The 10,749-nt window shown below is 49.5% G+C and overlaps 1 protein-coding gene across 1 annotated transcript in view; it reads right to left on the minus strand.

The window, feature by feature from the left end:
- Positions 1-5,224, minus strand: part of LOC103780493 (chromosome unknown open reading frame, human C14orf37) — a 58,849-nt gene extending 53,625 nt beyond the window's left edge. The window contains exons 1-3 of the mRNA XM_008948182.1: positions 3,904-5,224; positions 1,789-2,001; positions 379-597 (exon numbers count right to left, since the gene is read on the minus strand). Of these exons, the coding sequence (XP_008946430.1) occupies positions 379-597; positions 1,789-2,001; positions 3,904-5,224 (1,753 nt within the window). The remainder of the gene's footprint in view (positions 1-378; positions 598-1,788; positions 2,002-3,903) is intronic.
- Positions 5,225-10,749: the final 5,525 nt, after the last annotated feature.

The following is a 10,749-nucleotide window of genomic DNA, read 5'->3' on the forward strand; positions in this document are numbered from 1 at the left end:
AGGTGGGGAGGACTCTCCAGCTGTCTGAACACATTCCTGTGATTTTCTGCAGAGCCTTTGCTCCAGCTGTGGATGCACACACCAGCAGCTATAGGTGCCCAGAGCCAGACTCCACTGCAACAGTAACACCACTGCTGTTCCCAGGAGAAAAATCCCATCCCTCCTACCACAGCCACTTGAATTCCAGGCAGCCTCCACAACACTATTTACCACTTGCTCCCTGTACCTCCAAGCAAGGGGACAGGCTGTTCAACAGCTTTATTAGGAACAATAACACACACATAGCTGTGAGCCAAACAAGGGGGGGGACTCATCATCAAGGCAAACATGCCACCCCACTTGCAGCTGCATTCCTCTTAGCCTTGGGATCAGTGGTACCTTCTGACTCCAGGCGGTCCAGCCCGTAGGTCACAGCTGTACTGATCCTCCTCACAGATGGAAGAGCTGTCCTCCTGACAGAAGATGCCATTGATGCTGGAGTTACCAGGACCACAGTTCTACCAGATGGCTCCTCTGTCTGTCCAGACTGGGTAGCAGTCAACTCACCAGGAGCTGGAACAGCCTTCTTACTGGTGACCAGAACCACATCCGAGAGAGCTACAGAAGACAGGAAGCAACAACAGTTTAGCCCAGTATTCAAAAGCTTATCATTTAAGAATTAACTCCTTTAACTCCAGAGTGGAAGAAGCTAAACTCTTGCATCTTTCAAGATGTGCAAGTGACTCTTATGAAAGGCTCTCCACCAGCACAGACAGCATAGGAGGTTCTCCTTAACAAGAACTTAGGTATCACATCCATTGCTTTGAGGACTGCTAGTCACCACCCCACACAGTAGGATCAGAGCACTGAGACACTGGCTGAGATCTGAACCAAGCAACAGATCTAGTTGTATGGTGCAGAGATAAAAATTACTTGAATTTATAATTAAATCCCAGAAGCCAATTAATTAGTGGAAACTGCCAGAAGAGCCTTCTCTCCCCTACAAAGGGAACTTAATTTAAGACACAGAATACAAATAGCTTTTTTCTTTTGATGCCCTGCAATATAAGATTCACCAGAAAAGCTGCCCAGCAGCAGTTTTATTACAGTGGTACCTACTGCTACAGAAATACACTCCAGCTCAGTCAGCTTTGTCCTAAGTGAACCCTTGCTGCACTCTCATCAAGAAGACAGACTCCTACCTGTACCTGCCAAGGTGACATCAAGCCAGTAGGCAGCAGCTAGATGAACACAACTGCTTAAAGTGTTTCTCTGCAAGCTACATCAGCCTGATAAGAACTTGGTATTCCTCAATGAAAGCGAGTATCAACACAGACTTCTACACCCAAGGGCTTGTCAAACCCTTGCAAGAAGGTATTTACACCCAACCCCACCCTCCCCACTCCCATATTACCCCAGATGAAATATTTTCATCCTTCAGATGTAAGCATCAGCAATCTGAGTTCTCCCTCCATAAATAAAAGCTGTTGTAAATATCTAAGGCTAGAAGTCAGCTTGTTAGCAAGGCAAGATGTGGGGGTTTTGTTTGGTTTAGGTTTTTTCTTTAGTCTCCACTGTTATTTGGAGGAAAAACCATTATGCTAGCATATTTTGCTGTGGTGGATCTGGTAGCATGGGAGAGAAAGCAGTGGCAACTCAGGGCCAGAGGTGGCTTGCAGAAGGTTAGAAAAATGTCACTTAGAATATGAATGCTGTGTGTCGAGACTCCAGTGTCCAAGCCCTGATTTGGGTTTCAGATGTACAATCTTGTGTGGAAAGAAGCCTACAGTCCTTGAAGCAGAACCCTACCTTTTACATCCAGAGTGCTTGCCATAGAGGAAGTACCAGCTGCCACCAGTATCTGGGTGGCACTAGAAGCTGCTGGCATCTGGGTGTCCTCCCCACTGTTTTCCTGAGGAAAGCTCGCAGCTCCTGCTCCCCAGGTAGCACCAGGCACCAGTGTCACAACTGACAGAGCAGCATCAGCCTCCTGGGCAACTGTTGTCACCTCCTGAGTAACACCTACAGCAAGAACACATGTCAGTACCAACTCACAGGACAGCTGACAGCCACAGAGCAGAGTCTGAAGGAATAACCCCATGCATTAGTATTTCCAGAGCCACAGCACAAGCAGCAGGTCCAGCCAAGCACCATCAGGGCAGTGCAGCATAAGGACAGTTGGGAGAACTTGCATAACAGGTATGAGGGCAGCAGAATCAGTCCTCATTTTCTTAATTGCTCCTTTGGGACACAGACCCACTGGAGAGCAATGCCAAGAGTCCAGCACTGCAGGCCTGTGGTGTGAAACAGCACCTGAAGCATGAGAGGCTGCCAGAGCAGTGCCTTTAGCAACCAGCTCTCATGGCTATGAGACTTCAGCTTTGCAGAAGAGTTTGTTTCTGTTGCACAACTCTTATTGATAGTGTTGTTTCCCCAACATCTGGGAAACAGCAGAGAGGGAACCTGCTGACAAGTCAAGTGCTTATAAATTAGTCTAGAAATTAATCAGTCAGGTTTCAGCACCAGCATGCAATTAGCTTTCCTTCTTCACAGCAAAAACTCAATCTTTCAGATGCAGTGAGGGGAAGTTGTCCTTCTGCCTCTGTAGCCTAAGAGGGAAGATTAAAGATTCCCAGCAATTAAAACACAGCCCTGAACCCCAGCTCATGTTCCTCATCAACCCAGGAACCTGTCATTGCCCAAAATCTGACCAGACTTGTCTTAGCATTCTAAGGAAACAGTAGATACAACATCAAGCTGAAGGTGCCATCTCTGCAGGCAAGTGCAGTACAGGGTGACACCATTAGCCTGTGGCAGACTGTCTAAGAGAAATATTGTCTGCTGGCAACAGAGCTGGCACAAACACTGGACAGTCAGAGCCTGACCAAAGCTTCACTCTAAGGTGGGGAAACACCAGGAGCTTTTGTTAAAAGGACAGCCCAGAGCTGCAGACAGATATTTTGATCTGAGCATCCTTGTAAAGTCATGGAAGATGTTAGTTACTCATAGGCTACCAGTACAGCTCACTTGGTCCTGGATTTAGGAAGCCATCTATTGTCCCTGCATCTCTGCACTGACTGCAAGTCTCCATAGCCAGCAGTTGAGAGCTGTGATGCCAGATGCTGATTAACTCCCCTAGGAGTTATTCCCCCCTCCATTCTGAAGCAGGGCTTTATAATGAGCCAGTGCAAGGACCACCTTTGGGTCCCTGCACTTGCCCTAGCAAAGAGACACTTAGGGGAGTGTTATCCTCCTTGAAATAGTGTTGAACCAGTAGGTCAGAGGGTGGGCTCCCCAGTCACAGGAGAGGCACACCACAGGGTTATTCAAAACAGCTTTACCTATCTCTGGTCAAGGCAAGATGCCTACAGCCACCCCCCAAAACCACTGTGTGAGCAAAGCCAAAGCCCCTGCTTTGGTTACACTACACAGACTGTTTGCAAAGCAAAATTTTTTAACCAGCACCAAGTCTCTGCTGATGAGACTCCAATTCTCTAGAGAGGGTCCATACTTAAACACACTCTTCAACCCCAGCTCTGCTGCCAGTGCCTTTCCAGGCTCAGCTCTCCTGTTTGCTATCACAGCCCAACTCTCCCAGCCTGAGGAGCAGAAGAGGCAGCTCAATGCAGTTGCTCCACATGACAGTGAGGCCAGGACAGCACCCAGCAGACTGGGCCTACCCACACACAGGGACATCAAGTCCAGGAACAGTCAAAATTAGGCAGTGCTTTATGGATGGGGGTTACCTGTCTGGGTTGTAACCCCTCCAGAGGTCCACAGCCTCTCCTGGAGGAAGAGGCTTCCTACCTTTAGTGCAGGTATCAAGATCACACCTTCACTTCCATGAAAGGAAGCACAGATTCCCAAAATCATCCCTCTTAATCCTACACTTGGAGGCAAGTGTCTGTAACAGGCCTGTTTTACCTTTCCATGAGCTTTCCAGAGTAGGAGAGAGGTCAGACTGGGTGTGTGTCACCAGAGCAGCCTCCGGCTGGGATGGTGGGATGCTCTTCCCCTCCTCTGCTGTGACTGCATTTACGTTTTCCAGCGAGCCGAGATCAGCCACGTCTCCATCTGTCAGGTTCTCCATGTGCAGAGCACCACCAGCACCTGGGGAAGCTGCTGGCAGCTCCTCCCCTTCCACCAACACTGTGCTGTTGGTCTCTGGGGCAAGCTCAGGAGTTGGTGGAAGGGACGCTGGGGAGGGCAGTGCTCTTGTTGCATCCTCTTCCTCCCCCACACTTCCCAGGGGGGTCTGGGACAGTTCTGCTGCCCCCAGGTCCTCTGTCACCTCTTCACAAGACACACTTGCCCCCTGACTTACATCTCCCAGTTTTGTGTCATCGCAGTCAGGTAGCACAGTGTCTGTGGGGGAACTGGTGACCGTGCCAGCCGTGGTAGGCAGCTCTCCTTGCCCAGCCCCTGTCCCTGCTCCCAGGTGGAAGGAGGCCTCAGACACCATGAGGCGACCTTTTGCAGCCACAGATGCTTGAGCAGCCAAATACTTCAGAGGGCTCCCTGTGGAGGCTCCCACCTCGGAGGTCACACTGTGAGGCTGGGGAGATGGGATGACAAGGTGGTCACTTGCTGCTTCCCAGCTTGGGGAGCTGGGGTACAGTGTGGGCTTGGGTGCAGCAGAGGGGTTTGAGCTGTTCTCTGCCTCCTCCTCCTCAGCTCTGCCAGAAAGGGGGTTTGCTGAGAGGCCAGCAGAGCTATGCTCTACTTCAACACCTCCCTCTGTGGTGGCTTCATTAATGGCACCATCAACAGACTCCTCCTGGACAGCAGGGCTCAGTGTGGTCACAGCTGTGGTCAGCATGGCCTTGAATGCATCATCCTCATCCAGCTCTGACTTTGTGGGACCCAGCTCCTCCTCATCCACAGCAGCCACTGCCACAGCAGAGGTGGGAGCCCCCAGGCCCTGGCTGCCCAGGATGCCATGGCTTGGGCTTACAGGCAGCACGTCTCCTTCTGCAGCAACAGCTTCACTGAAGGGTGTCCCAGATGGCTTTGCAGAGGGCTCCTCAGAGACACTCTGCTCAGACGGGCCCAGGTTATTTTTCAAGTTCAGCATACTTGTCCTTTCATCTTCTACCCCATTCCCCACCCAGGGGCCATGCTGGGCCTTTGTCATGTCCCTCTCCTCCAGTAGCTGAGAAGCAAGGCATGGTGGACTGGATGACAAGAGCAGGGTCAGGATGCTGCAGGTGACTACACAGATATTAAATCCCATTGATCTACTCATAGCTGAGATGTGCCCAGAAGCTTGCAAGGCTGAGAAGTCCAGAGTGCAAAAACCTAAAAAGGGAAAAAGGAACCAAGATTACACAGACCCATAACCAACCATTGACCCAGGACCTTAAATAACTGGAAGACAATTTCCAAACATGCCCATCTGTGGCCAGTTTGAGCAGATCCCTCCTACACATCCCAAGTTATGGATCCCCCACCTATTTTACTGCTCCTAGCCTACACAAACTGAAGTCTCATGCCAGACAAAACCAAATCCTGATCTGAAGCCCAAGACAGAGCTCACCAAGTTCACTGGTAGAAGAGACAGACTTGCAAGTATCAAGCGAGTATCAACCCATTTGTCCCTTACCAAGCCCAGGTCTGATGCTTGTGAGGTCCAGACTGAAGTCTCAGGCCTGTTACAGCAAGCCCTGCTCTTTGCATTGACACAGAAGGAACCAAAGAATATGCAGAGAGAACAAGGTGGGTCTATAGGACACAAGCCAAAACAGGAGGCATTAGGGCTGCACTAGCATCACACCCTGTATGGGCTCCTTGACCCCATGGAGAGAGGTTACAGCCCAGGCAGCAGCACTGCTGCATTAGCACAGTGCTCACACTGCACTGCACCATGGAGGCACTTCCAGAAAGTTTCATGTGTATAATCATTGTGTGCTTCAAGAGTTTCCAGGAGCACTGAAGCAGTGGCCCGGCAGCAATCCCACCAGCTCTTGGCAGGCTCTGCTGTCCCCAGATGATGGACACACAGAAGTCTTCATGACAGCAGCAGCACGCCCCCAGCCAGCTGCTTCTCAGCCCTGGGCTTGCTGCACCATCACTTGACAGCAGAAGACCATCCCATCCCAAGGCCCAGCTCAGCACATGCAGGACAGCCGATCACACAGGCAAACAGCCCTCCAGCACACAGCAGACCTGGTGAGGTCCTCCTCCCATCTCCAGGAGGCAGCTTGGCAGTGGCACAGACAAGCCCAATGCAAGAAAACTCCAACCACCACTTCCACTTTTCACACAATCACTTGCTTTGACTGGTATGTTCTGTTCCACAAGTACACCACTCCCACTTTCAAACTACAAGACTAAAGAATATTAGTAAAGAAAGGTCGGAGTTGCCAGAACCACCCCTCAGTCTTCTGAAGAAGAGCAAAGATCCCACTCTGTAGCCTTGCTCATGAGCACCAGGATGGGTCCCCCAGCTTGCTAGACTCCTCATTCCCCACCAAAACAGCACATGGGAAAATACTGCCCACACTTGTATGCAGAGTGCAGCAGCAAGCCACCTCACACTGCTGTCACACAGGGCTGTACCCCTCCTCAGCCTCTCATGCACCCCATGACACTGTGCAGGAACCAACTGCTCTTGTGGGGTAGAAGCACCACCAGCTTAGAGACATCAGTCAGAGTCAACCACTGGAGGCTCCCTGACCTGGCAAAGCCATCAGGGCACACTGAGTCACTTCTTCCACCGTCCCTGAAGCCCTGGTCCTCAGCACTTGGATCTGCTGGAACAATTCCCTGTCACAGGCCACACACATGCACCAGGTGCTCTGGGAGAAACAGAAGCCACCAAGAAGCTGCTCACCACCAATGGCATAGCTACCTACCACTTTTTTAGCACCTCCTTTCCCTGAAGATGGATGGCCACCCATCTACCTCCTCTACCCTCCCTGCCAAAAAAAAAAGTAGCTGGAAACTTAGAGCATTCAGCTATTCTTCCAGGTTAATCCTTTATGCACTTTTGTAATTAAAAAGCACTAAGTGTATTACACAAGTTAAATTGATAGTGTCCAATGATGTGCATCTGCCTGGCCATGCTGATGAATATAAATTTGCTCACTTTATACTCCTTTAGCAAGTGCCAGTTTAAATCAGACACATGGAAACATCAAGAGGTGTTTTTCTTAAAAAACAGTTTGGATCTAAATACAGTTTCTCTAGAAATCAGGAGTCTTTAGGTTACACAAGTAGTTTTAACAGTGGTTAAACCAAAGCAGAACTCCAGCTGCACTTGAAAGACAGCCATAGAATTTCCTCTTGCAGTCACAGTCATTATGTATATATACACATATACATTTTTAGGTTTCTAGCTCTAGGTTCTCAAACAGCCTAAGACATTCAGAAGGCTGTTAGCAGAAGCAGTGAAACATTAATCTCTTCCTAACAAGCTTACTCCATCTTTACTCAGATCAGGAGTGTCAGTGACTAAGTAGGAAAGCTGCCTAAAAGGCTAGCTTTTAGAGATCCATTAATTAAAAGACAAAAAATTATTGAGAGCCTTTCCTCCTTCAGGCTAGTAGATAACTAGTGGGCAGCCAGCCGTATCCCAAAATGAGGGTTCCCAGGGGTACTGTGGGCAGCCTCATGCTGTTTACCCCAGTCTGAAAAGCACTGTTGGCCATAGTCCTGTATTTGTAAAGGGTGACAGTAAAGTCAGCAAGTTATTTGTTCAGGAAATCCACAACAACTAGATCTAAGCTAACCTAGAGCTCTACAGTCAATGAAAGCTGGAGCTAGTGGCACAGAGCTTGCTGCAGGATAATGGCACAAGTTCACAATTCAAAGAAGATTAGTCAGAGCTTAAGATCTACTTAGCTTTAGGAAGAGGCTGGATTAGACAGTGTATGAACAGCAGTGACCTGGGTATCTTCTTAAGCAGAGTTTGACACCTTGCTGTAGCCCTTCCACTTAATGCTAAAGTAATCCAAGTTTTTAAAGCCATCCAACAAGCTGCAGAGGCATTTGTTACTCAGGCTGCACTGGGCTATACACCCATCCTCTCATCTGTCTGTTCTTACAGTCAGCCTGCTCCACAGCCTCAGCCCAGCCACACAAGCAAGCCACAGCACACTGCTCTGACCAAGCACCTCCTCTGTAGTAAGCTTCAGCTTTCTCATCAGTAGCTTGAAGCTGCAGAATAAGTCATTATTTCATGTCATGGGAACTCCTCATCCCCAGATGTTGCTTGGCACCCTCTGAGCTGAAGTCCAGGAGGACAGCTGCCAAGCACTGGCCAGGCTCTCTGTGGAAAACTAATCCTTGCTTTGAACAGGAAGCACAGAGGACAGGAGACAGTGCCAGCCACTTCCCCTGCACTTAGCACCACCACATCCCAAGAGATGCAGCTTCCCCCAGCCACAAAGGCAGTGCAGCTGCATACAGCCAAGGAGCTTTATCTTCAGCATGAAAAAAAAAAAAAAAAACAAGCAAGTTTTCTTTTAACACCTGGTAGGCTGGAAAGAAGCACAAATGACTTCTAGGCATCAACAGGTGTCAAAACCAGGCATCCCCAGAAGCTGCCCATCAGAGTAAGATCTACTATTGTGGACAAGTCACTAAACTGAGGCCCAATAAAGACAAATTGGCCACCAGCTGAAGCAGTCTTGCAGACCCAGTGGGATCTTTCTGGGCCAGGCTGCTTCCTTGCTCCATACAAGGAGCACCAGCAATAGCCATTAAACCATTAACCCCACACTGTGAGCCCAACAGACTCCTTTGAAGACTCAGCTTTCAGGAAGTCTGATGAAAGCTGATGAAGGGAACCCCAGAAGAAGCCCCATCCTGTTATGGTCACTCCAACAGGGCAGGCATGAAGGTGACAAACAGAGAGCAGACCCAATTTCTTCTGTTCAATAGCTGTTTCTCACATGGACCAGCAGTCTGTGGACATGCTGCCAAGGATGAAATTCTCCTTGCTGCCCCAGTTGTATGCAGCTACTCCCTAGGATGGATTTTAGAGATTTATCCAGCCAGTTTACTTTGAGAAAACTCCCAAGAAAACCCTCTGCTATTATTTTCTGCCTTTAGCAAGTTCCAGCTGTGTTTTTCCCCAAACTGTTGAAACAGAAAAAAGCACCAAGCTTTTAACTCACTTAAATTAACAACCCTGTTCCAACAGTCCCTCTCCCACACAGAGAAGACACTTGTACTCCAAAGCTGAAGTGGCTGCATGCATCACATAGAAGAGAGCAGAGGAGATTAACAGTTCAGCTTCAGACAAATCACTGTCTGCCCTTTGCAGAACACAGCTTTTCACAACTCCAAGTACAAGCTTGATTATGCCAGCTTTGACTAGAAGAGCCCTGGATGTGTGTGCTCAGGTCTACAGTTCATCCACTGATTGACAGGGAAATGGACAAAAACACCACAAATATTTTAAAGTGAAGATTTCGTCAAAACATACAAGTCAAGCAAGCACCAACAATCAAATGCTATGTTACTGAGTGCTAATGTATGCTATCCAAGCCTTAGGACTTGTGCTGAATACAAAAGCCAGCAGATAATACACTGCAGAGCTCCAGCTCCTGCTCTTGCACACAAGCTGAGAAAGATGCCTTCATTTTATGTTGTGTCCTTGCCCAATTCAATCAAGTGAATTGGAGAGCTGATGCTCTTACAGCACATACTTCAGATAAACAGACCTCAACCAGCTAAGCCAGCTCCAATAGCTCACAGTGAATTCCGAACAGTGACACAACTCAGCCCAAGTCGGATGAGGAAAAACTATGTAGACAGAAGCACACATCAGAGGGGCACATCTTCCTCTGCCTTTGAGGATGAATCCTTACAAGCAAAAAAATGAGATATTGACATTCTGTAAGGACAGCTTCCTACCAGTCCTAGTGAGGCACCTTAATACATGATACATCACCTCCACATCCAGCATCGGTGTTCCAGTAGTTCTTTGAGAAGCAGAAGACATGACATGTTTTAGGCATTATTCCCCCAACCACCAAGCGATCACTTGCTTGGCTCAGAACAGCACAGACAACCTATGGAAATCCCTTCTCAGATTTGCAAGTAAAAGCCACGTGGTTCTGTGTGGCTTCTAACCCATACCAGGTCCGCAGCACCACAGAAGTCAGAGACCTACCAAATTCCAAGGGATCAATATTGAAAGGAAGGGGGGGGTGTTTAAGAATGAGGCTAAAGGGTGCAGCAGTTTTCAAGCACCTGAAGGATGAAATGCTGCTCTCCAGACCCACTGGGAGTAGAGAGGTAGTGTTCAGAGCCCAACCAGCAAGAAACAACCTGAAATTCCCGCACCTCACCTACCGCAGACAGCGACACCACACAGTAGATCTCCTGAAGGACCAGGAGAAGGTTTGAGATCAGCTCCCATACACCTCGTCACACCCTTTTAGCAGAGGTAGGAGCTGCTTGTTGGCCAGGCAATGGGATAAGGGACGGCTCAATGCTTGATCGCAGTGCACAGATCCATCCCCCGTCCTCCTCAGTCATACGCACAGGTGAGGTTAAAGGAGCCCCAGAAGCGGCTCCTTCCCCCACGGGTGCCCACCACGGCAGGGGCTCGAGTGCGAACACCCCCGGGACCGCTCCAGCCCAGGCCCGCAGCAGGACAGCCAGACGGCGGTGCTCAGCACCCCCAAAGCCGGTGAGGAGGGTGAAGAAAACCTCCCCAGGCTCACCCGCAGGGCTGCACCCCCACCTCCCCCGTCTCCCCGGGGGCCGCAGGGACCGGCGGCGCTCGCCGGGAACAAAGAGCCGCGCCGCGGATGCGCT

The sequence above is a fragment of the Merops nubicus genome, unplaced genomic scaffold, assembly GCF_000691845.1.
Source record: "Merops nubicus isolate BGI_N331 unplaced genomic scaffold, ASM69184v1 scaffold15309, whole genome shotgun sequence".
Classification (NCBI taxonomy): Eukaryota; Metazoa; Chordata; class Aves; order Coraciiformes; family Meropidae; genus Merops; species Merops nubicus.